Raw genomic sequence first — 27,450 nt, forward strand, 5'->3', positions numbered from 1 at the left:
ATAATGTCAAAAAAAATGTTGCAGGAGACTTTCCCTGGCCCCTGAAGCTCTGACCTCACTAGATCATTATTCTGGGAATGAAATCTGACTATTGGGAAAAACAACTAGCTGGATATGTTATGTACAATGTCAGGATCACTTACCCAAGAGAGACCCGGAGCAAGGTTCCATGCTGAAAACTTCAGTGAGGTACTGGATGTGGAGATCAACCCTGGAGAAGAGGGGTGGTGTTAGGAAATATCACGGAGATGAGCAAAAGCAGAGAGGGAGAGATGTTTGTAGAGGGAGGAGAAATGATAAAGAACAAGTATCAGTGGTCTTGCTCATAAAGAAGAAGCAATGGAGAAAAGGGAGGGGCGCTGTCCTGGGCCAGGCTCATATGGCTTCATCAGTCTCAGTATGACACAGCTTAGATACTTCCTAGATCAGAGAGAGAGAATTTCTTAAGAAAATCTAGAGGGATTTCAATGTATAGAGGTAAAGGTGAGGCTTACGCAACTATTATAAACCACTTATTCAAAGCCTCAGACACAGTCTTATTAAAGTGTTCTACCAAAGGCTTACCTTCTCTAGTCACAACCTCCCACCACAATCCCACCTCAAACAATTGCCAGACATTTCCCTTTTCTCCAACAAGTAGCCCTACATGTCCCCTCCATTAGTCTAAGGAGTGAATTATCTTCAAGGCTTCAAGTCTCACTCATATGTTTGTAATTCTCATTTCTGTATCAGCTCACTTTGCAGACAATTCAAAGTTGAATTTCCCAGATGAGTAGCTAGTCCGTCAAACAGACCAGAACTCAACCACAGTGGCGACCTTACCCTTGTGAACGAATGCTGATTCCATTGATGAATGCTGAAATCACATAGATGCCAGGCAGCAACGGAGGCAACAGCACCTCCAGTCCCCATGCCGTCTTTGCAAGGACCTGAGCAGAAGTGTTCTGAATGTAGATTTGCACATTCAGATCTGTATAGTTCACCATCAGTGTCATCCCAAGGAACAGAATCTCACCTCCTGTGTCAAGAATAGTACATTTATTTCCTAACCTTTGGCATCAATCACTACATCTTTTATGATGAAATAAAGTCAGGCCTGTATATAATTCTCTAAGAATTTTAACAGCTATCCTTTCCTTTTTCTATGAAGTTTCTAACAATTCTTTTAACAGAAGTACAGCCTAAAACTTCAAGGGCATCAACAATGCAAAATTTCTGAGGCAATTTTGCTAATGTTTATTCCTGTAAAGGCAAGTTAAGTAGCTTGGGGGTTTCATTGCCTTCCTAACCTGAAAACAGTGTCCTGTGTTCTCCTCTTCTGCCTCTACTTTTGTGCTGCTAAAAGCAAAAATCTACATCTCCAGAATGGACTGCACAATTCCAACAGTTTATCACCCTCAGAGCACCTTTATGCCATCACCCCATTTGATCTTTCCACAGGGTTCCAGGTTGTTCCATGTTCCTGTAACAAAATATTGACTGAAACCGACTTGAGGAAGAAAGGGCTTCCTGGGCTTCTTGGTTAGAGATAATCATGAAGGGAAGCTGAGGCCGGAACTCCTAAGACAGGAACCCAGAACAGGAACTGAAGCAGAGACCATGGAACGCTGCTGATTTTTTTGCCCTTCCTGGTTTATTTCTTTCCTGTACACCCCAGGCCCACCCACGTTTGGGATGCCTCCTCCCACAACTAGCTGAACCTTGCTGTATCAATTATCTATCAAGAAAATGCCTCACAGGAGACTAGAGAGAGGACTCAGTGGTTAAGAGCACTTGCTGCTCTTACAGAGGAACTGGGTTTGGTCCCCAGCACCTATATGGTGCTGTAGAACTATCCATAACTCCAGTTCAGGAAATTTGATACCCTTTCCTGACTTTCATGGGTAACAGGGACACATGGGGTACCCATAAGTACAAATGAAATAGAAAATAAAAGTTTTAAAGAAAATGAAATAGCTCACATATATGCCCAGGGGGCAATCTGATCTGGGCAATTCTTCATCTGACATTCTGTATTACAGGTGATTTTAGGTTTTTGTCAAGTATACAGATGAAGCTAATTGTCATCTACTGCCCAGATGAAATACAATGGGCATTTGAAGTTGAGGAAGCCTCAGCCATCAAGGTGTCATAACTAAGTATTAGAAAAAGCAAGTCCAAGCTCCCCCTCTGCTTTCAATAGCGTTTTGGTAGAACCAGCAACTCTGCAGAAGAAAGGGTGTGCATATCATAAACACCTTATCTCAACTCTTTCTAAGTGAAATATGTACTAAGTCCATGATGAAGACACAAGAGTTTAAGGGACACATAAACAACCCTTAGCCTCAAGGCTTGTCAAAGGTAGTCAAAGTCATGTCAGTAGGGGAAGGTGAGATGGCTCGTGGGGTAGATGCACTTGCCACCCAACAAGACAACCTGAGTGTAACCCTGGGAGTCATGTGGTAGAAGGAGAGAACTGACTCCCAGAAGTCGTTCTCTGACCTACACATACATATGCATGCACCTACACATACACACACATGCACATATGCACATACTGATTTTGTTAATTAATGTATTTATTTACTTTATATCCCAATCACAGCTTCCTCTCCCTCCTCTCCTTGAAGTTCCTCCCTCTCATCTCCCTTCTTCTCAACCCCACTCCCTTTCTTCTCAAAGGAGAGGCCTCTCATGGATATCAACCCCCTTAGCCTATCACATTGTATTAGATTTAGGCAGATCTTCTATTGAGGCTAGACAAGGGAGGCTAGTTAGGGTAAGGGATCCAAAAGTAGGCAATGTAGTCAGAAACAGCCCTGATCCTGCTGTTAGGGGACTCAGATGAGGACCAAGCTGCACATCTGTTACGTCTGGGTACATGGTCTAGTTCCATCCCATGTATGTGCTCTGATGGATAGTCCAGTCTCTGTGAGTCCCTTTTTCTACCTCATTGGAAATAATCTGAACCATTTTAGAGACTTTGGACACTAGAGGCAGATAATTCTTCAGTGTTACCTAAGCTGAAGAATACTGGTAAGTTGAAGAAAGGGTAGATAACTCTATCTGTGTACACTTGAGCTTCAGAAAGTGAGAACAGGACCAGAAAACTGAGTTCAAGCTTTTGCATCAGAAACCAGGATGATCTTTTTCTAATAAACCAAAAACTCTGCCATCTGGCAATCAATTAACCAGAAAGAGCTGTTGCCAGCTACTATAGTTAGTCTTATATTTTAACAAAAAGAAATCATTATAATTCTATTCCATCATAACATATGAGTTTCAAATAAAGGTTACACTATTTCATGTGAATAGTGCTTTTATAATCCTTTTTATATACAGAAAATCTCAAAAACCAAGAATACTTTGGTTACTCCGGGTACCTATTCTATAACTATTAAACTGCCACAATTGAACCTACTACCAAAACCTATATTCCACTGTAAGTAGCTGAGTGCTTGGTATATTTAGACTGTTGGTATTTAAATCTCAGCTTCATTACTTGCTAAAAGTACATGTGGGTTACTTAGATTCTATTCCTTAGTTTCCCTGTCTGTAAACTAAAGCCATAAATTACTGCTAAGAATTGAAGTCTATTATGTATCTATACATTGGCAGTAGCAATACAAATTACCTGCTCAATAAATATTTATTGAATACTAATTCAATATTCACATCATTTTCATGAGGAAATTGTCCCATTTTCACAGAGAAGAAATCAGATATAAGATTAATTTTTGACAGGTAACCTGAAAATATTTTTATCTGTAATAGAATAAGCCCATTTTGCATGATTATAACCCTAACTCACAGAAGAGTGAAACAAGTGTTGTTAGTTCAAGGTCACTATAAAATAGAGCTTCAGGCTAGCTGGGATAAACAAAACAGATAAAATAGTAAATCCAAATCCATAGTCCATTAATTGATTTTTAAGCTCTACAGTAAAAATGGGCTTGACGTAACATGTATCTTACCTGCTATGTTGCTTCTATTTCTGCTCAAAGACACAATCACTGGATTTAAAGAGGAGACATAAGTAAATGCTCTGGCAAGAACTGTGGAGTGGTCCCCATTGATCACAGTCACATTCACAGTGTATCCATCTTTCCCCTGAAAATCAATTTCAGAATTCAAATCTTGGTTGGTTTGAGAATAAACATAATAAGCCAAAAAATGGTGCTTATCATAGAATATATTTTTTGAATCTATTTCCTCAGCTCCTACAGGGAGGTAAGAACTTAAACAAATTCAGTATTGAAGAATATTATCTGTGCCCTGAAATGTAAGAAAGAGTGATGTATACTTCACACAGTAATTGTTTCTGGTCAGAAAGGTGTTTTCAGTAGTGTTTATATCTAGCTAAACTATCCATTGTATGTGAGATTGATTTCAGAAGTGAAAATATTCAGAAAATTTCCTCCTGTGTTGTGTTTTGTAAGGCTTTTGTCTCACAGAAAAAAAATAATAATCAAAATAAGGAGACATCGTTCTTTACCCTTTACCCTAGAAATATGGAGGAAAGGGCCATGGAAAGAATGTAAGAACAAAGGATGAGGAGGTGTGTTATGGAATGCTGCCATCTAGATGTGATATGAAAACTTACAGAAGCTTCGGTTACCTGCATAAGACATACAGAGTGTATCACCACTCCAGCAGAGATGGGAGAAGTGATTCAGAAGGATCCTATCCTAGCTGAGGAGATACTGGTAGTTAATGGTTGCTAGAGATTGTGATAGTCATTTTCTTCTGTGGTGGAGTTACTGTTAACTTTCTCGTGCTCTACTAAGTAAATCCCCACCCTATACTCATTCAAGAAACCATAATTAAACTCAGTGGGTTCTAAAAGATGGAACTTGAAAAGAAGAAATCCAGAGGAAATAGAATAGAGTCAAGGGAAAGTAGTAGTGGGTGAATGTTATCAAATTATGTCACATCCATGGATGGAACTATCAAAGAGTTTTTAAAAGTCTACACAGAAAATATAAACTCTAGGAAACATTGAATCTATCAGTAAGAGAAAACAAGGAACTAACAAAAATAAAGTCTACAAAATAAACCAAGATACACCCAACCTAGACCAAAGCAAGACACAGAGCTTCAGTAAACAGAGTAAGAACATGAGGAGATTCATTTAAAACATGTTGGGCTTCTATTATAAGAAAGACTTAAGGGGAAAAAAGACACTAGAGAGGGAGAATCAAAGAACTCTAAAAGAAAAATTATACCCTTTGTTTATACCAGCATTATTTAAAAACTATAATAATGTAAACAAAAAATATTATTGCAATTTGAATTCAAAGAAATGAAAGTGTTTCCAACAGGGAGACAGAAGAAGAAAAACAGAAAGGAGAACATGATTGTTCTTCTTTCCACTGTATCTTTTCATACATTAACTCTGTCCAAAATTTAAAGTTTGTTTCCTAATGTGTATTCTCTATAGTAAAAGAAACCCAAAGAGTTCAAATTTCACTCATTAAATGGTGACTACAACTGGGAAAATAGCACCCATGGTTGACCAAAGCACCAGAAATCAAACACACAATGATACTGAGCACATAAGCCAGAAAAGAACTGTAGACAACACAACTTTATATCTACTTTAAAACTTAGATGCATGGGTCCAGGAAAAATATCTTCAAAATATAATTGTTAGGAAGGCCTAAAGCCTTTGCTTGTAATAGAGGAGATCTAAAAATTATCTAAACACCTGATAAGAGGGACCAGTCAAACAATTACAGTACAGCTATATACTATAGTCGCATGCTATTTGCATGTAAAAACTAGCTTTTCATGGTATTTGAGGAACTGGATGACCAAAGTCGTAGAGCCTGTGATCAATTGGAATTCTGAACGATCTCTCTCTCTCTCTCTCTCTCTCTCTCTCTCTCTCTCTCTCTCTCTCTCTCTTTCTCTCTCTCTCTCTCTCTCTTTCTCTCTCTGATGGCATGTTTGCTCAGTCATCCTCTGAGGCACAAGCTGCTAAGAATGATGAGGACACCAAGGCAGCCCTAATAAGTCTAAGTGTGGCAGTGGATGTGACCCTGGCCAACCACTCCAAGGAAGGGAAGAGAAAGACACTAGACAATGGACACAAGACAGAACTGATAAGGAAATGGGAACTTGGGACCTTATTCGTGTTGTCTGGTTTGTGTATGAGGGTATGTGTGTGGGCTTGTATGTAGGGTTGTGTATATATTCAGAGAGAGAGAGGTTGCATATGCAAACATGTATGTGTCTACAAGGAGGCCAGAGATCAGGGATTCCTCATGAACTATTCACCTTCTACTTTGAGACAGGGTGTCCTACTGTGACTTGGAAATTTCTGATTAGGATTCTGGCTAGCCAGATAGGCCCAAAGATCAGCCTGTCTCTGCCTCCCCAGCTCTGGAATTACAGGCATACACCAGCACTCTGATCTTCTTATGTGCTGGGGATGAAAATTAAGTCCTCATACTTGCAAGACAAACACTTTAACAACAGCTATCTCTTCAGCCCAGGGTATCGGCTTTCACAGTACAAATAAAATAGTACGCAGTAACTAAGGAGATAGTTAAAAGAATCGAGTATTCTAAATTTTTCTATGTTCTACAAACTTGCCAGAAAATAAAGACTGCTAAAGCATGCAACTTGTTTGCTCAATAAACAAAAAGGCAGCAAAAATATGTGTCTTTTTGCTTATTCTATAGAACCAATATTGAGAGTAGGGTGCCCGAGTTGCCTTGTTTGTTTAAGAAAGTAACTGAAACTAATTATAATATAGGGCTCTGTTTGTTTTTCATAGCAAAACAAACGATACAAAAATAAAACAAGCACTCTGTTAGGATGACAAGTTTGGATTAGTCACTTTAGTTCTCAGAGTGGATGTGTTAAAATCTGTTTGCTAATCAATTATAGTCACCAACTACACACAAGGAGCTAGTGTTAATCCTCAGATTCACCAGAGAAAAACCAATTTCACCATTTTGGGCAAAACTTGAATCAATCTTTATTAAATATTAAACACTGACCAAGAGATGCACCACTCTCTGAAACTTCCCAGTCCTGAGACACTTGCTATAGTGGTTTATATAGACAAACCCATAGGCCACCATACTTCCCTATGGGGCGTCTGTTATATTCCCAGAACTACAACTCCCAGTATCCCAGGAAGTTGCCTGGTCCTTGGGTGGGTGGGGCTTACAGGTTACTATTGGGTATTACAATAGCAAAGAGTCTTCTTACCCTAGGTGGGACTTTGCATTGAATCTGTTGCGAATTGCTTCTAATGACATCAATGACACACGACCGAGTTCCAAATAACACCAGGCTAACGCCTTCTAGACTAGAGCCTCGGAGTGTAACCCACCATCCTCCTGTAACAAAAACAGCATTTTCACACGTATGTAGACCTATATAGGCAGATAGAAGTTAGTTACAGGAACAAAATTAAAATGAAATTTTAGTGGTTAAAGGTTTAGTGTCAGCCTTAAGTCAAAATGCAAAGCAATGCTCAAATTGTAGGAAAATGGAATTGAAATGTAGAAATTACCTCGTGTAAAGGAAGGAGCAGTAATCAGAGGACAGAAAGGGTGGCAAGCCTTTCTGGAGATCTTTATGAATAAAATATAAGGATACAGACAGGAGTCAAAGAAGCAGGTATTTCCGAAAACATTTTCTGCCCTAGATTCTAAATCTCATTCTTGCCAGTCCGAGAAAACATACTTTTCCCCAAGAAGCAATGTGTGACAGCATGATGTTTCTTAAGAGTAATGGAGCCAGAACCAGGGCCTCTGGCCATCTGATACCTAAGGTGGATCATTTTTAACATTGCCCCCAAGCTTACTGGCCCTCATTTTCCTCATTATTGAATCCAATGAATTAAAAGTGTTCCCAACTGGGGAAACAGAAGGAAAATCAGAAACGAGAACATGGTTGTTCTTCTATTTTCCTTTCAATAAGGGCACACCATCTATTAATAAACTTGATAGAAAAAAATGCTGAAGACCTTAGTTGATTAGATTAAAACTATTAAAAACAGGAGCATAAATAGGTTTTTTTAAAAAAGCGTTAAGTATTGTAAATTCTCTAAATTAAACTTAAAAGGCACACATACGATTCCAATAAAACATGTGGGATGATTCTAAAGTTCAGTGAAAGGTGGTGAGCACAGAAACAAAATTCAGAAATAAGAGTAAAGAGGTATCACGTAATAATGAAAGTGTGATGGTAGCGCCTACTCAGACAGAGCAGGCAGAAGGGGCAGCCCAGAAGGCAGCTCCGATACGGAAGTCTACAGGACGTGAGGAGCATGAGGCTCCACTCTAGTCACATTTACTTAATAAGCAGATACTTACTGAGTAAATAAAATAAGAGAATAGCATGATAAAAGATAAAAATTGGAATTTTGGGACTCCCATCTTTCATCCAAAGCAAATTTCAAACAAAATATTTGGATATTAAGAGATTAAATCTATCCTGCATCCCTTAAACCAACCTATTTGTCTGGCCTCAGTGGGAGAGGTTTTACCTAGTCCCATAGCAGCTTGATGTTCAGGACTGGGGGTGTAGGGAGTTAGTGGAGAGGGTGACAACCAGAGGGGGGTTTCTCCTTCTCAAAAGAGAAGGGGGGATAGGGGGAGGGCTTGCCTGACAGGATACTAGAAGGAGAGGAAGGGCTAATATTGGGTTGTAAAGTAAATAAATAAATTTTAAAAAGGAGATTAAATGGAGAAAATAGAAGAAAAAGTAGAAATTGCCTTCCACATGATCTCAGAGATGGAATGCCTTCTCTGAGTATTTAAGAATCTCTAAATCTATAAAGGCCAAACACACTTAATTACATAAAACTATTAGTAAATTATAAAAATTGATAAATAAATCTAAAAATATTTAAAAGGTCTTAAGATAAATGAGAAAGAGAAATAATCAAACTGAAAAGAAAGACTGAGATAAACAAATATCACAGAAAGGAAACTGAAGGCCCAGGAGCAGCAGGACCGCTGCGTCTGAGACACCGCCGGAACCTGAAGGAAACAGACCGGATAAACAGTTCTCTGCACCCAAATCCCGTGGGAGGGAGAGCTAAACCCTCAGAGAGGCAGACACGCCTGGGAAACCAGAAGAGACTGCAGTCTGCACACACATTTCGGACGCCAGAGGAAAACACTAAACGCCATCTGGAACCCTGGTGCACTGAAGCTCCCAGAAACGGTGGCACAGATCTTCCTGGTTGCTGCTGCTGCGGAGAGCTCTTGGGCAGCACCCCGCGAGCAAACTTGAGCCTCGGGACCACAGGTAAGACCAACTTTTCTGCTGCAAGTGACCTGTCTGGTGAACTCAAGACACAGGCCCACAGGAACAGCTGAAGACCTGTAGAGAGGGAAAACTACACGCCCGAAAGCAGAACACTCTGTCGCCATAACAGACTGAAAGAAAACAGGAAAACAGGTCTACAGCACTCCTGACACACAGGCTTATAGGGCAGTCTAGCCACTGTCAGAAATAGCAGAACAAAGTAACACTAGAGATAATCTGATGGCGAGAGGCAAGCACAGGAACCCAAGCAACAGAAACCAAGACTACATGGCACCATCAGAGACCAATTCTCCCACCAAAACAAACATGGAATATCCAAACACACCAGAAAAGCAAGATCTAGTTTCAAAATCATATTTGATCATGATGCTGGAGGACTTCAAGAAAGACGTGAAGAACTCCCTTAGAGAACAAGTAGAAGCCTACAGAGAGGAATCACAAAAATGCCTGAAAGAATTCCAGGAAAACATAATTAAACAAGTAGAAGCCCATAGAGAGGAGTCACAAAAATCCCTGAAAGAATTCCAGGAAATCATAAATAAACAAGTAGAAGCCCATAGAGAGGAGTCATAAAAATCCCTGAAAGAATTCCAGGAAAACACAATCAAACAGTTGAAGGAATTAAAAATGGAAATAGAAGCAATCAAGAAAGAACACATGGAAACAACCCTGGATATAGAAAACCAAAAGAAGAGACAAGGAGCTGTAGATACAAGCTTCACCAACAGAATACAGGAGATGGAAGAGAGAATCTCAGGAGCAGAAGATTCCATAGAAATCATTGACTCAACTGTCAAAGATAATGTAAAGCGGAAAAAGCTACTGGTCCAAACATACAGGAAATCCAGGACTCAATGAGAAGATCAAACCTAAGGATAATAGGTATAGAAGAGAGGGAAGACTCCCAGCTCAAAGGACCAGTAAATATCTTCAACAAAATCATAGAAGAAAACTTCCCTAACCTAAAAAAAGAGATACCCATAGGCATACAAGAAGCCTACAGAACTCCAAATAGATTGGACCAGAAAAGAAACACCTCCCGTCACATAATTGTCAAAACACCAAATGCACAAAATAAAGAAAGAATATTAAAAGCAGTAAGGGAAAAAGGTCAAGTAACATATAAAGGCAGACCTATCAGAATCACACCAGACTTCTCGCCAGAAACTATGAAGGCCAGAAGATCCTGGACAGATGTCATACAGACCCTAAGAGAACACAAATGCCAGCCCAGGTTACTGTATCCTGCAAAACTCTCAATTAACATAGATGGAGAAACCAAGATATTCCATGACAAAAACAAATTTACACAATATCTTTCTACAAATCCAGCACTACAAAGGATAATAAATGGTAAAGCCCAACATAAGGAGGCAAGCTACACCCTAGAAGAAGCAAGAAACTAATCGTCTTGGCAACAAAACAAAGAGAAGAAAAGCACACAAACATAACCTCACATCCAAATATGAATACGACAGGAAGCAATAATCACTATTCCTTAATATCTCTCAACATCAATGGCCTCAACTCCCCAATAAAGAGACGTAGATTAACAAACTGGATACGCAACGAGGACCCTGCATTCTGCTGCCTACAGGAAACACACCTCAGAGACAAAGACAGACACTGCCTCAGAGTGAAAGGCTGGAAAACAACTTTCCAAGTAAATGGTCAGAAGAAGCAAGCTGGAGTTGCCATTCTAATATCAGATAAAATAAATTTTCAACTAAAAGTCATCAAAAAAGATAAGGAAGGACACTTCATATTCATCAAAGGAAAAATCCACCAAGATGAACTCTCAATCCTAAATATCTATGCCCCAAATACAAGGGCACCTACATACGTAAAAGAAACCTTACTAAAGCTCAAAACACACATTTCACCTCATACAATAATAGTAGGAGATTTCAACACCCCACTCTCATCAATGGACAGATCATGGAAACAGAAATTAAACAGAGACATAGACAGACTAAGAGAAGTCATGACCCAAATGGACTTAACAGATATTTATAGAACATTCTATCCTAAAGCAAAAGGATATACCTTCTTCTCAGCTCCTCATGGTACTTTCTCCAAAATTGACCATATAATTGGTCAAAAAACGGGCCTCAACAGGTACAGAAAGATAGAAATAATCCCATGCGTGCTATCGGACCACCACGGCCTAAAACTGGTCTTCAATAACAATAAGGGAAGAATGCCCACATATATGTGGAAATTGAACAATGCTCTACTCAATGATAACCTGGTCAAGGAAGAAATAAAGAAAGAAATTAAAGACTTTTTAGAATTTAATGAAAATGAAGGTACAACATACCCAAACTTATGGGACACAATGAAAGCTATGGTAAGAGGAAAATTCATAGCGCTGAGTGCCTGCAGAAAGAAACAGGAAAGAGCATATGTCAGCAGCTTGACAGCACACCTAAAAGCTCTAGAACAAAAAGAAGCAAATACAACCAGGAAGAGTAGAAGGCAGGAAATAATCAAACTCAGAGCCGAAATTAACCAAGTAGAAACAAAAAGGACCATAGAAAGAATCAACAGAACCAAAAGTTGGTTCTTTGAGAAAATCAACAATATAGATAAACCCTTAGCCAGACTAACGAGAGGACACAGAGAGTGTGTCCAAATTAACAAAATCAGAAATGAAAAGGGAGACATAACTACAGATTCAGAGGAAATTCAAAAAATCATCAGATCTTACTATAAAAGCCTATATTCAACAAAAATTGAAAATCTGCAGGAAATGGACAATTTTCTAGACAGATACCAGGTACCGAAGTTAAATCAGGAACAGATAAACCAGTTAAACAATCCCATAACTCCTAAGGAAATAGAAGCAGGCATTAAAGGTCTCCCAACCAAAAAGAGCCCAGGTCCAGACGGGTTTAGTGCAGAATTCTATCAGACCTTCATAGAAGACCTCATACCAATATTATCCAAACTATTCCACAAAATTGAAACAGATGGAGCACTACCGAATTCCTTCTATGAAGCCACAATTACTCTTAAACCTAAACCACACAAAGACCCAACAAAGAAAGAGAACTTCAGACCAATTTCCCTTATGAATATCGACGCAAAAATACTCAATAAAATTCTGGCAAACCGAATCCAAGAGCACATCAGAACAATCATCCACCATGATCAAGTAGGCTTCATCCCAGGCATGCAGGGATGGTTTAATATACGGAAAACCATTAACGTGATCCACTATATAAACAAACTGAAAGAACAAAACCACATGATCATTTCATTAGATGCTGAGAAAGCATTTGACAAAATTCAACACCCCTTCATGATAAAAGTCCTGGAAAGAATAGGAATTCAAGGCCCATACCTAAACATAGTAAAAGCCATATACAGCAAACCAGTTGCTAACATTAAACTAAATGGAGAGAAACTTGAAGCAATCCCACTAAAATCAGGGACTAGACAAGGCTGCCCACTCTCTCCCTACTTATTCAATATAGTTCTTGAAGTTCTAGCCAGAGCAATCAGACAACAAAAGGAGGTCAAGGGGATACAGATTGGAAAAGAAGAAGTCAAAATATCACTATTTGCAGATGACATGATAGTATATTTAAGTGATCCCAAAAGTTCCACCAGAGAACTACTAAAGCTGATAAACAACTTCAGCAAAGTGGCTGGGTATAAAATTAACTCAAATAAATCAGTAGCCTTCCTCTACACAAAAGAGAAACAAGCCGAGAAAGAAATTAAGGAAACGACACCCTTCATAATAGACCCAAACAATATAAAGTACCTTGGTGTGACTTTAACCAAGCAAGTACAAGATCTGTACAATAAGAACTTCAAGACTCTGAAGAAAGAAATTGAAGAAGACCACAGAAGATGGAAAGATCTCCCATGCTCATGGATTGGCAGGATCAATATAGTAAAAATGGCCATTTTACCAAAAGCGATCTACAGATTCAATGCAATCCCCATCAAAATACCAATCCAATTCTTCAAAGAGTTAGAACAATTTGCAAATTCATCTGGAATAACAAAAGACCCAGGATAGCTAAAACTATCCTCAACAATAAAAGGACTTCAGGGGGAATCACTATCCCTGAACTCAAGCAGTATTACAGAGCAATAGTGATAAAAACTGCATGGTATTGGTACAGAGACAGACAGATAGACCAATGGAATAGAATTGAAGACCCAGAAATGAACCCACACACCTATGGTCACTTGATTTTTGACAAAGGAGCCAAAACCATCCAATGGAAAAAAGATAGCATTTTCAGCAAATGGTGCTGGTTCAACTGGAGGTCAATATGTAGAAGAATGCAGATCGATCCATGCTTATCACCCTGTACAAAGCTTAAGTCCAAGTGGATCAAGGACCTCCACATCAAACCAGACACACTCAAACTAATAGAAGAAAAAGTGGGGAAGCATCTCGAACACGTGGGCACTGGAAAAAATTTCCTGAACAAAACACCAATGGCTTATGCTCTAAGATCAAGAATCAACAAATGGGATCTCATAAAACTGCAAAGCTTCTGTAAGGCAAAGGACACTGTGGTTAGGACAAAACGGCAACCAACAGATTGGGAAAAGATCTTTACCAATCCTACAACAGATAGAGGCCTTATATCCAAAATATACAAAGAACTCAAGAAGTTAGATCGCAGGGAGACAAATAACCCTATTAAAAATGGGGTTCAGAGCTAAACAAAGAATTCACAGCTGAGGAATGCCGAATGGCTGAGAAACACCTAAAGAAATGTTCAACATCTTTAGTCATAAGGGAAATGCAAATCAAAACAACCCTGAGATTTCACCTCACACCAGTGAGAATGGCTAAGATCAAAAACTCAGGTGACAGCAAATGCTGGCGAGGATGCGGAGAAAGAGGAACACTCCTCCATTGTTGGTGGGATTGCAGACTGGTACAACCATTCTGGAAATCAGTCTGGAGGTTCCTCAGAAAATTGGACATTGAACTGCCTGAGGATCCAGCCATACCTCTTTTGGGCATATACCCAAAAGATGCCCTAACATATAAAAAAGACACGTGCTCCACTATGTTCATCGCAGCCTTATTTATAATAGCCAGAAGCTGGAAAGAACCCAGATGCCCTTCAACAGAGGAATGGATACAGAAAATGTGGTACATCTACACAATGGAATATTACTCAGCTATCAAAAACAACGGCTTTATGAAATTTGTAGGCAAATGGTTGGAACTGGAAAATATCATTCTGAGTGAGCTAACCCAATCACAGAAAGACATACATGGTATGCACTCATCGATAAGTGGCTATTAGCCCAAATGCTTGAATTACCCTAGATGCCTAGAACAAATGAAACTCAAGACGGATGATCAAAATGTGAATGTTTCACGCCTTCTTTAAAAGGGGAACAAGAATACCCTTGGCAGGGAAGAGAGAGGCAAAGATTAAAACAGAGACTGAAGTAACACCCATTCAGAGCCTGCCCCACATGTGGCCCATACATATACAGCCACCCAATTAGACAAGATGGATGAAGCAAAGAAGTGCAGACTGATAGGAGCTGGATGTAGATCGCTCCTGAGAAACACAGCCAGAATACAGCAAATACAGAGGCGAATGCCAGCAGCAAACCACTGAACTGAGAATAGGACCCCCGTTAAAGGAATCAGAGAAAGAACTGGAAGAGCTTGAAGGGGCTCGAGATCCCATATGTACAACAATGCCAAGCAACCAGAGCTTCCAGGGACTAAGCCACTACCTAAAGACTATACATGGACTGACCCTGGACTCTGACCTCATAGGTAGCAATGAATATCCTAGTAAGAGCACCAGTGGAAGGGGAAGCCCTGGGTCCTGCTAAGACAACCCCCAGTGAACTAGACTGTTGGGGGGAGGGCGGCAATGTGGGGAGGGTGGGGAGGGGAACACCCATAAGGAAGGGGAGGGGGGAGGGGGATTTTTGCCCAGAAACCGGGAAAGGGAATAACACTCGAAATGTATATAAGAAATACTCAAGTTAATTAAAAAAAAGATTAAAAAAATAGACAAAAAAAAGGAAGGAAACTGAAAAATCCTTCTAAGATACAGAAATTCTATTTTTCATCTGTAAGATTAAACAGCAAAAATGTTTCAAAAATGTACTATCAAGATGTAAGCATGAGGGCTGGAGAGGTGGCTCAGCGGTTAAGAGCACTGACTGCTCTTCCAGAGGTCATGAGTTCAAATCCCAGCAACCACATGGTGGCTCACAACCATCTGTAAAGAGATCTGTTGACCTCTTCTGGCGTATCTGAAGACAGCTACAGTGTACTCATATTTAATAAATAAATAAATCTTTAAAAAAATGTAAACATGAAATAGCCACACCACATGGAAAAATTTTATACAAACTTTAAAAAGAATATTTTTATACTTAGTTATCAATGTTCTATTTTGTTTTATTTTTCCAATTGTGTGTTTGTATGTGGTGTGCGTGTCTCTATATAAGTGTTTCTGCATGTGTGGGTACACATTTATGTGTGTGTATACACATACATGTGTGTTCACGGGCATGTGTTCAGAGGTTGGTGTGATGTGTCTTCCTCCATAGCTTTCACCTTATTAACGGAGGCAAATCCTCCACGTCAAACTCAGAGCTCAGTGATGTGGACAGTTATATTAGTCAGCTTGCTCTAGGAATCCAGTCTGTCTTCTGGGTTGGATTTATATACAGAGCACAGGCTCACCTGGTATTTCCATTGCGATTTAAACTCTGAATAGCAAGTACTTTAACCACTGAGTAATCTTTCTAGCGTCCTTTATCAAGATTTCAAGTGTATATAAAGAAAACCATGGCCCTGAAATTCCATTTCTAATTAAGTATACTACTAACATTTCTCACGTATGTAAAATGGACACTACGTATCCAAGTACAAGATCGAAGTTACCATAGAAATGACAACATGGTCTTGAGAGAAGACCAGACAGGTGGACCAGTAAAACAGAACAAAGACTCCAACAATAAACCCACAGAGCTACAGTCATATGATTCCAGATAAAGATACAAATAATAACGCATCAGGAAAAATCTTCTTTAACAAGTGTGTTAGGGAAATTCTATATTCACATATAGAAGAATGAAACTCCATTCCTCTTCGGGCCCCTCCCATCCTTATATACTGTATATCCTATACACTTATCATCACCCACCCATCCACCCACTCTATCACCAGCATTAATGATATCTATCCCTATGTTTCACCTGACAAAAAACAATTCATGATAAACAAAAACACTAATGTAAGGCCTTAGTGTTGTGAAACTACTAAAGGAAAACAGGGAAAATACTTCAAATATAAGCATTTAACAATTAATTTAAAAAGAGAGTATGAATCTGAAAGAGAGCAGGAGGCGTATATGGGAGGGTTGGGAAGGAGGAAAGGGACAGAGAAGAGATGTTATTTCATTATAATCTCAGAAAGAAAAGAAATGATAAAAATATGTATAAGCATAGTGATGGCTCTCTACCTAGGATTCCAAAAGCTCAAAAAACTAGAATGAGAATAGAGACAGGATCCCATTGAATGAAAGGGTTCCATAGCAGAAGGGAAAGCAATAAAAAGACAGGCTACAAAACAGAATAAGAAATGACAGCAGAGGAATACATAAAGAATTTTTTAAATGATCACAGAAAAGAAATAATTCAAACATTAAGTGGTTGCACGAACAGACAATGATAGAAATAGTCAAAAGCACATGAAAATTAAGTTTAACATTTTTGACTACGAGTTACATGCAAATCAAAAGTACACTGAGATTCCCTCCAGCTACAGAAATGTCCTGGATATTTCTGGACAAGCTAAGCTGCTTCTGAACCAAGACACCACGATATTCTTCTGTATCGCGTTCTCTTCTACAAGGTCTCAGGCTTGCTCCTTCACTTCCTTTTGGCCTCTATTCTCCAGGGTCATTAATGTCGTGCCTCCAGTGAATCCTGATGAGCATTCTATCCCAGCAATGGCCTCCTTCCCTCTTCATACACTCCCCTAACTATCCTTGTTCAACACCCTTACCCCCACCTATCCAAGAGCATAACTACTTTGACTTACCATACCACAGCATTAAGAGTTTCCGGTGCATGAGGAAAGCTAAATAAATTCTTGTGCTGATGATTTTGCCAAGGGTAGGTGTGGGAAATTATAGAGGTGGTGAGACTTTACCATTTGCATTTGAAATTGTGTGCTTCCTCAGAGTCCCTGCCTGAGGAGAAGGTAGCTCTATCTTAGCACTAAAGTGGACGAACCATCTGTAAGAAGAGCCAAGGCTGTCCTCAAAACCTCTTTTGACGATGCTCCAGGACAAAAACAAGTGATGACTTTGAGTATTACAGACCACATTTTTATACTTGATCATTCTGTACTCCGTTGTTATTTAAGTTTCTTTTTGACAAGCCTCTCCTGCTTCTCTTTAAACCCCTAAAGCAGGGTTTCACATGCTAGACTATTCATAGAGACGTTTTGAGGATTGTGATAAAACACAGATTGACTTGGGGAGGTCTAGAAGACTCTGCACTTCTAACGCGCTCCCAGGTGATATAGATACCACTCGCCCAGGGTCACACTTAAAACACTAAAGGTCACCAGCACCCAATATGGCACCATGTACAAGCGTCAATGAACGCTGCCACTGTGGAGATAGCAGGGCAGCAAATGGGTTCACTGGGAAAGTCCCAGTGTAATAACAAGGAAATCAATGCCGAGAGTCTCTCCCAGATCCCACCACCTGAATCTTAATAAAAGTCACTTTGTATGCATCCGAAATCATCCCTTCTCAGAGAGTCACTCCTTTGACAACAGTGTGAGAGGGCGATGCATGTGTCTCCTTCAGTCTCCTCCCCGTCTCTTGCTGATCCATTTCCTGACAGGGCTGTTCATAATTCTCCAGGGAATGATGCTTTGCACTGAGAGTTCTTCGGTTTTAAAACCATAAGTCTTGCACCCCCGAGAGCACTGTCAATGCCAAACTGGGGCAGTGAGCTCCCTACCTGTGCTAATCACTGTATGTAGGGCAAGCAACTGATTGAGTCACCTGTTTGCCTGAAAGATGTCTATCACCTAGCAGTGTGATCTGAGCTGGGTGAGGAACTCCGTAAGATCAAGCCTCTAATAAATCTACTCAGAGGACTGCAATAAGCCCTTCACTCAAGCCAATAACTCACCGGATAGTGAAGAATATGGTCTTTCACTCTGAGCAAAGCACCTCTTCTTGTTCCTTCCTGACATCACTGAAAGGGGTTGTTATTCTGTGTGGAGACGCAAAGGGGTGGGCCTGCTGATTCTCTCTCCCAACGCAAAGCAGAATTGAATCCAACTTGGCCTTTAAACACCAACTCTCAATAGAACACACCACTTTACATTCTATTCTGACTGGGGTCGAGGAGGCTCCAGGGAGTCTCTGAGGGTGACTCAGAGCAGTAGATGATATGAAGCCTGAAGAGGCCACCTCCTGTAGCCAGGCAGGACACCCCCACCCCTGCCAGTGGAGGAATAAGGCAGCCAACTTACCCACAAAACTCTCTACCCAAAATCTGTCCTGTCTGCAAGAAATGCAAGGACAAAGGTAGATCAGAGACTGAGGAAATGGCCAACCAATAATAGACCCAACTTGAGACCCATCCCAAGGGCAAGCACCAATCCCTGACACTACTGATGATACTGTTCTGTATGCAGGCAGAAAGGAGTCTAGCATAACTGTCCTTTGAGAGGCTCCACCCAGCAACTGACTAAAACAGATATGGAGGCCAACAGCAAAACACTGGATGGATCTCAGGGAGTCTTATGAAAGAGTTGGGAGGGAAGGATTGAGGGTCCTGGAAGGGATAGGAACTCCACAGGAAGATCAACAGAGTCAACTAACCTGGACCCCTGAGGACTCCCAGAGACTGAACCACCAACCAAAGAGCACACAAGGGCTAGACCTAGGCTCCCCATACATATGTAGCAGATATGCAGCTTTGTCTTCATGTAGGTCTCTCAATAACTGGAGTGGGGGCTTACCCCAACTCTGTTGCCTACCTGTGGATCCTGTTCCCCTAACTGGAATGCCTTGTCTGGCTTCAGTGAGAAAGGATGTACCTAGGGCCAAGGTGGGTTGGTGCCCAGGGGGAACTTCACCCATCTCAGAAGTGAAAGGGAGAGGGAGAAGCTGTGGGAGGGGACTGGGAAGGGGGCTGCAATCAAGACGTAAAGTTAATTAAATAATTAATTAACAGAAACATGTATTCTGAGCTACAGGCTTCTGGCCACCAGAACCAACAATGACAAAAAAAAAATCCAAATGATGAAGGAAAGGAACGTGCATTGGATTCTACAGTTAACAGCGTTAGCAAACCCGAGCCTGAGTATTCCTGAGGCTGTTACAGTCAAGCTGCAGCTTTTCTAAACTAAGAGAATTCTTCAGAAAATAACAAGATTTGGAACAATCTCTACTCTCCCAGGAGCCTAAGATCCAAACCCTAGGCCTGACGCTGATAAGACTCGACTGACCTGTGGATTTGCGCTGTGCAAATAGCTGTTGGCTTTGCGTGCTGGCAGTGTACCTAAGAATACTGGAGAGGACTGTGGGGAGGATGGAAACAATGTTCCGAGTGGGAGGGTGTGGTCTGTACTCTACACTTGCCACAAGCTGTTACTTTTAAAGGTTTGTTGCCCTCTGTTGATACTACATTGAGCGATGCTACATTGAGCGATGCATCATTGGGCCATTCTAAACGAAGGTAGTGACTCCGTGTTCCGATTTTACGAGACATCACTAGCCAAACTCTAATCCTAATGCACCATAAATGTCCATGTCAGGGCTTAAAAGTGTTCTTTTGTAAAAGAAATGCTTAGGAAACAAAAAGATGTAAACCACAATACATATGGAATTCATCATGCTATAGGCCTAGATTTCTGCCTATCAACCAGAACTCTAGCTTCAGAGGGCAGGTACACAGTGTAGCCCCACCCACATTACCAATCTCTGCGCCTGTAGAAGGCTCCACAGCATCCAGCCTGGGTTCCACACGTAGGAAGAGGCCTTCTCCACTGGCATTAAGAGCAAGGCCAGAAGGTCTCACCAGCATAAAAACCCGGTGCACTCCAACTGGTAGTAGGGCAAGCTCACAGGCAACGTTGGTTTCATTTGAGAAAATAACTTCACAACTCGTGTTGATCACCGTGACCTGTAAGAACTGGGCATCTCTAGGGAAACCATTTCCAGTAAAATGAACCAGCAGGTTGACATCACTACCTAAAAGGGGAGGGGGAGAGAAAGTGTCAAGTCCTACGTCAGTGCTAACACTCCATTTAGGAGACCTCACTCCACCATTAAATGCTTGCTCTCTTTCAGCTTCCTCTCCCAAAAACTGAGAATCTCTTGCTGACTCAGACAACTGCATTTATTATTCTGATACACAGTCCCCACCTTCAATTTCCTCAAACTAGCAAGGAAATGCCATAACTTAATAAAAGTAAGTCAGTCAACAATACTGTAAAGGAATTTCAAATTGACGAAAAATAATAACCACATGCACATTTCAAGGAAGAAACAATATCAGGGCTGGAGAGATGGCTCAGCAGTTAAGAGCAGTGGCTGCTCCTCCAGAGGACCCAGGTTCAATTCCCAGAGCTCACATGGCAGTGCACAACTGTCTATAACTTCTGTTCTAAGGAATCTGACTCCCTCAGACCAACATACATAAAAGAAAAAGAAAGAAACAGTATCCTTTCCCTTACATGAACTAAAATGTAACCCCCATTCCATCTATCTGGACTGTACAGACGCTGACTGTACTCACTACACGGCCTCTAGCAAGATCAGCGGGTCTAAGTTTCATATCTAAGTCATACCAAGGGAATACCACACACAGTCCACGCTGGGAGTTGACGCTCGCTGGTATTGGAAGGAGCAGGAGCCTGAACAATGGGCTGGTATGTCATTCACTTGTACAGTCACCTGGGGGACGGAGGTAAGAGAAGGAAAAGCAAATGTCTTGTACTACGTGTCCGCAAGGTCAGTCGTGAAGTGCTTGTGATGGTTTCCCAAATTAAAATGTCTCTATGATTCATATCCTCTCATTTCCCTTTCTTCTATTTTCTCGGTGAAAAGCTCTTTCATAAAAATGAATGGTTCAAAGTAGTGGAGATGCTGAGATCCAGCTGAGCAAGTAAGTATGCAGAACAATATGCCTTTCTGAAATACGGTCCATTTTCTGACTCCCAGTCTGACCTTGTCCTATCATGTCTGGTCATGTACAGAATAGGTGTATGATAAATTGTCTTTCGAAAGTGTCCTTTCTGTCGTCTGGTAATGAGTCTGTAAACTGAGAATGCACGGGACTTTTTAATCACTGGACTCACACTTCGTGAGGACTGACTTTTCCTCTCTGACTCACACAGACTTTTAAGATACACACTGTCCTTCTATCTGCAGGGCAGACCAATGTGTATTCCCACATTTGGCTCAACTTGGTTTTGTCCTAGAACATGGTGAGTCCTTAAGTAAAGACTCTGCATCTCTCCTTTCCAGCGCAGCCAGTGCCAACTCAGAGAATGTTTAGGAAGGGGGACCATAACAAGATATGACTTAACTGAGTCTGTATTTTTTTAAATGGGCTACAAAGGCACACTGACATTCTATAACAGTTCTGTAAGAAGGAAAGGCATTCTTGAGTGACACGGGAGACCGAAAGCCCTTGGATAAAAGATAACCACAAACAGCAAGAACGAGATAGCTCTCGTCACCCAATCCTAAGGACCTGAGTTCATACCCTGGAACCCATGTGAAGACAAAAGGAAAGAACCAACCCCCAAAATTCTCCTCTGAACTCCACATGCACACTAATGCCTGTGTTCTCCCACCCCACCCAACACACACAACATCACACGCACACAATACTACTACTAATAATAATAATAATAATAATAACTATGATGATAATTAATAAATTTAGAATAATAATTATAATTACCCACCCAGTTCGGATGCTTAATAGTTGATTATATATAATGAGCTATATAGGTCCTCTACTTTTTGTATCAGGTTAATAGCACCCATTTTTATAAAAGTTATGGTGCTTTTAAAGAAATTATGTTGTCATAGTACTTTGTAAATGCTGTGGAAGCAAACCAATTAAAAAAGGAGGGGGGCAGCCACAGAAGTTGAATCAATTGGCTTACCCCGACAGCGCAAGGGAAGAACTTGAAATATATTTGCAGCTAGCTGCCATGCTTACCTGAGTCTGCTGGTTGGCAGTAGCCAGTGTGTCTCCAAGAATGGGCCCAAGGAAAACTCCGCCATCGTATACTACACGAGCAGTTATGGTGGGATTCAACCCCGTAAGATTTTGATCGGAGACCTGAGGTAGTTACATTTCTGATTAATTCTGCCATGGAAAAGAAATCTCATCTTGATGAAAAAAAATGATGAGTTTTTATTCCACATTAGACTTGAAATAATCCCATAGCTTGCGTTGATCAGGAATTTTAGTCTAGAAACTTAATAACTAAACTATTAAGCAAAAAGTCGTTAGTGAAAACTGCAGTAAAACCCACAGATGTTCATTTGAAAGAAGAGTTGTCAAAAGGGTAAAGTGATATCCAAGGGGGGTTCCCCTTCTCTGAGGAGGGGAGGGGGTCCTTGGGGGAAGGGATCTGTACAGGCGGGACTGGGAAGAGAGGAGGGAGGGGGCTATTATCAGGATGTAAACTGAATTTTAAAAAAATCAATACTTGTTTTTTTTAAAAAAAGGCACAAAAAAATCAATCTGTTAAGTACCGAGATATGTTGCCTCTGTGGGCCTCTCTGTCTTATTAGTTTACAATTTAATATATTAAATAAAGCATAAGAAAATCGTGCTCTGAGATCAGAGCCAAGGTTCTCGTTCTTCTTCCAGCTCCAGGATTCTAACTGAAAAGCCTTCTATCTCCTAGTGCGATACGGCTTGAGTAAAATTTCATCTTGGGCTTCATTTTTAAAATAAGCAAGTACTAGATGATCATTAAATTGTTTTTAATGTTAAATATGCGAGAGCATCTGCCTTCGTCATTACCCAAGGACAACAAACCCTTTTCTAAACTCCCTTCTGCCAGGCCATCTGCCTCATGATGCCCCAAGTCAATCACATCTGCTTAAACCATCCAGTAACAGATGTGGAACTCTGTGTGGTGGACACTGACCAACAGCTTCTCTCCCCACACTGAGTTATGAAAGTCAACACTGGGTTCAATGCCATGAGCTCTGATATGTAAAATTTATGCTGAAACCACCAAAGAAGAATAGGGATTCTCATCCCTGGAATATTCCGACAAATGACAATAATAACCAATGACTGTTTTCACTCCTGTATACCACAAACAAATGAACAAAGGTTGGGTATACCTACCCTGATGAAATTGGGCAAATCCCCAATCTGAGTGGTCCAGGAAAGAGTCCACACATGTTCATAGCAGGAATTTTGATCCTTTGTCACAATGAAGTCATCGGCATTGAGATATCCAGATGTGGACTCATCAGCATTGTCCTGCAGTAGCTTATGAAGCTGTCTGGCAGACACATGCACTGGAACATCTGTGAGGCAAGCATTCGATGCAGAAAACACGATGCTAATGAATGCACATCGCAAGTGTCAGCATCAAGGATAAAAATAAGTACCAGGATATGCGCTAAATGGGCAGGAGACCTTCAGAGTCAAAATAGCACACAAGAGAAACCTTGTATCCTAGTTAAAATCATGTCTGTCCCCAGAAGTAGATGTCCACTTTTTTACAGTGAGATTCTTCCAACAGAGCTATACCACATGGCAAACAGTGAACGTGCTGTGTCAGAAAAAAAAAAAGTCTCAACTATCAACTTGAAGCATAAGTTACACACACCTTTGCAGTGCTGAGAGTCTAATTAAACATTGGCTTTTCCTTGGAAAAATTTAGCTGGTCCTGTGAATGGAGAAAACTTGGCCACTTTTCACAGAAAGTAGGGGAGCCATACAGCAGCTGACACCCATAAAACTTAGCCACCCCAGCTGAGGAATGCTGGCACTTTGCTTTGCTTTCTCTATTAGAAGTTCCTCTAAGCCCAACCACCTGCTTTCATGCATTCCGCATCCCCACCGAGAAATAACAAATCTCTCTATGCTCCTTACTTTACCAAAAGTTTCCATTTCATTAGTTGCAACAGCCCTGTGAGGTGGGCCCTGTGAGCACCTTCATGCCTACCTGAGGGTTGGAGAACATAAACCCTAATGATGACATTCGAAAGCTTGCCAAGTCAGTGAGGCAGGTTTAAATTGAAATTCGGGCTGCTTTCCGACTGCTCAAGAGCCTTCCTCTTGAATGCCACACTACCCCGAAGGGTTAATAACATACCACTCTGTTTCTACAAGACCGACAGCAGTCCCGCCATTAAAAAGTGTTCCTCTACATTTGCACATAATTTTGGTCTGTCCTCATTCCAGAATGTTGGGCTAAGGCTGGCTTTCTTCCATAACTCTGCAGGCTAACATGGCACCGGAAAAGTACCTGTGCAGATACTCTCTCATTTGTAAGAAGTGCGGAAAACCTAGTGGCTCATGCCACAGAGACAGCACCATGGACACTGACCCATTTATTAGAATCTAAAGAGCAAGGTACCTTCAGCTTCTCCTACGCTGTCCCATTATAATAAAGACACCCTGCGTACCTCCTCATGGAGAACTCTTCTCGGGAAATAGGATGATATGGGGCCGTGTACCAGCTACACATAAACCTTCCTGAATGACCCTTAGCCTCCCTCTGAAGACCCATATTTCTATCAATATGTATTGATAACATTATTGAAAAATATTGGAATTGGTTCTAATGTCCTATGCCTTGTGAAGAGTATATATTATCGAAGATCTTAACACACCTTATTTATTGCGTTTTAATCTTGGTAGCCACTAAAACTCTCAATAGTATAAGGCAGTGCCACTGCATTTAAATCTGAAGGACATGGGTACAATGGGCTTTGGCCTAGGAAATACTAGAAAGTGAATCTAAACCTAAAATACCCGAATATACATCTAGATCCAGTCATTAATTAGTTTTAAGACCTTCAGGGAAGCTCCAGTGTGGCTGGCTGAATTCCACCCCATCCCACCCCATCTCTCACCCCCACACTCACATCCACACCCACACCCACACCCACACCCCAAAACTATGACAATGTCCTGATCATTTGGAAGGCCAAAGAATAAATATTATCTCAGATGGTGGAAGACATATGGTTTGAGAGGAGGAGTTTATTGTGAATTGGGTCATGAAAACTTTTATGTACTTCAAGACCAAGGCAGAGGAAGTTCTGAGAAAATAAGAGCAGGCCAAGACTAAAGTAGCTTCATCCAAGCAGAGGCAGCATCCCCACGGTTGTAAGGGGCGGCCAGCACAACATCACTACAGCAGGGACGAGTGAGGTCCTCCGACCTTCAAGTGGGGCTTCCGACTCGAGAACTAAGAGTAAACTTCCGTAGCTTTAAAGTCTCCAAGGTTGTGGTCGTTTATTATAATGGCCTCAGACAGCGAACTCAATCACTTTCCCCTTCCACAAGATTAAAAGGTCAGGACTGTACAGTTTGTCTTTTCCCAGGTCTTTTAAAACAGCCATTTGAGATCCCGCATCCTAACTGCCAAACTCACAGGCCACTGTCGTTTACCTTATGTAGTCCAGTATGTATGTGACAAACATTGAACCCCGATCACCCCTTTACCAGGTATCACTGTATCAGAGAGGTGGAGGGAGAAGTGTCCTCCCAAAGGTGGGCTTGTCCTCTGGAGTCTTTTCGCTGTCACCTCAATCAGTTCTGATCCTTCGCCTGTCCCCTGGGTGGGCACATAGCTGTGGCACACCAAAAGCTAAGCATTAGCCACAACAGCCTGAGGGTGTGGAATGGAGACCAAATCCAGCCTTTGCAAAGACTATTCCATACCTGTGATTCTAGGCTACGTGTTCCAGCTCCCAGACATTGGGTGTTCCTTTCCCACCACAGCAGGAACCATGTGCTCTAGATATCTGTCACTTTAAGAATATGCCACCAACACTGATCCTATGAGCACAGGTATCTCAGAGCAACAAGCAAGTTCTCCACCCACCCACCTGCCACTCCACCTCTGGTTCAAAATGGAGCCTCATTTGCATCCCAGAGTCAACGTCCCCTCCACCCCAGTACCCCTTGCTGAAGGATCTATTCCACCTCACTAACTTCCTATATGCAAACACAGAGCCAGTGCAGCTCTGCTTTTGATAAGCAAATGTATCCAAATTACTGCAACATGACCTGAGACGGAGTCTGCCCAGTCCGTGCCCTAAGCTGACTAGCTGTGTCCCCCTCAAACACAAAAGTCACATGTTGAAGCCTAGTGCCCGGGGACATGGCTTTAGAACATTAGACTTCTGAGGAGGCTTTTAGATCATGAGTGGGATTAGAGTCCTTTGTAAGGTAGGTCCCAGACAGACCGTCCTCTTTTCCATCATGGTCACAGGCTTCCAGAGGGGTCCAGGGACTTGAGGAAAACTCAGAATGGAAGGTTATCAGGAACACTCTGTGTGTGAACCTGTACATGGTAACACAGATTGGATCTTATCATTTCCTAGTTAATAACTATGCGTGTGCATGTGAGTATACATGTGTATGTGTGTATGTATGTTTATACACACATACACATGTATGTACAGTATACATCCAGGTCAGGGCATTTGGATTCTGGTAATCCTGCTGAGTTTTAAGTGAAAGTTGAAAGAATAACATAAATGTAGTCCTGGAATTTCAAGGCTCCCTAGTTTCTGGTTTGTAATCTACAGCAGCCAGGAAGCCAGGGTTATGATACTCTAGTGCCATCTGCTGGTGCACTCTCAGAAATGCCTATTTTTGTTCCTTAGGCTGCTTGAAAGAGTAAAGACCAAATACAGTAGGGATACAACTAGGGGCATAAATGGAAAAACGGTGTTTACTCTGATTGGCATAAAAACTAAGCTATCATAAAACAAATTCAGTAGAAATAGGTTCGTATATTTAGCTCTGAGCCAGATAAATCAGCACCACTAGGTCCCTGAAAATGCAAGTTTCAGAAGACCCTACCCCAAGCCTACCAAGTCCCAGCAATTTTTCTGTAAACAAAATCTCCATCTGAGACCCATACAGCATACTCGAGATAAGACCAGTGCCTTTAACAGT

General features: G+C 41.1%; 1 protein-coding gene across 1 annotated transcript in view; it reads right to left on the minus strand.

The window, feature by feature from the left end:
* Positions 1–27,450, minus strand: part of Pkhd1 (PKHD1 ciliary IPT domain containing fibrocystin/polyductin) — a 493,369-nt gene that overhangs the window by 417,571 nt on the left and 48,348 nt on the right. The window contains exons 23-31 of the mRNA XM_008766937.4: positions 25,987–26,114; positions 23,650–23,834; positions 22,501–22,623; positions 21,116–21,221; positions 20,241–20,516; positions 7,201–7,331; positions 3,954–4,089; positions 823–1,018; positions 144–211 (exon numbers count right to left, since the gene is read on the minus strand). Of these exons, the coding sequence (XP_008765159.2) occupies positions 144–211; positions 823–1,018; positions 3,954–4,089; positions 7,201–7,331; positions 20,241–20,516; positions 21,116–21,221; positions 22,501–22,623; positions 23,650–23,834; positions 25,987–26,114 (1,349 nt within the window). The remainder of the gene's footprint in view (positions 1–143; positions 212–822; positions 1,019–3,953; positions 4,090–7,200; positions 7,332–20,240; positions 20,517–21,115; positions 21,222–22,500; positions 22,624–23,649; positions 23,835–25,986; positions 26,115–27,450) is intronic.

The sequence above is a fragment of the Rattus norvegicus genome, chromosome 9 (assembly GCF_036323735.1).
Source record: "Rattus norvegicus strain BN/NHsdMcwi chromosome 9, GRCr8, whole genome shotgun sequence".
Taxonomy (NCBI): Eukaryota; Metazoa; Chordata; class Mammalia; order Rodentia; family Muridae; genus Rattus; species Rattus norvegicus.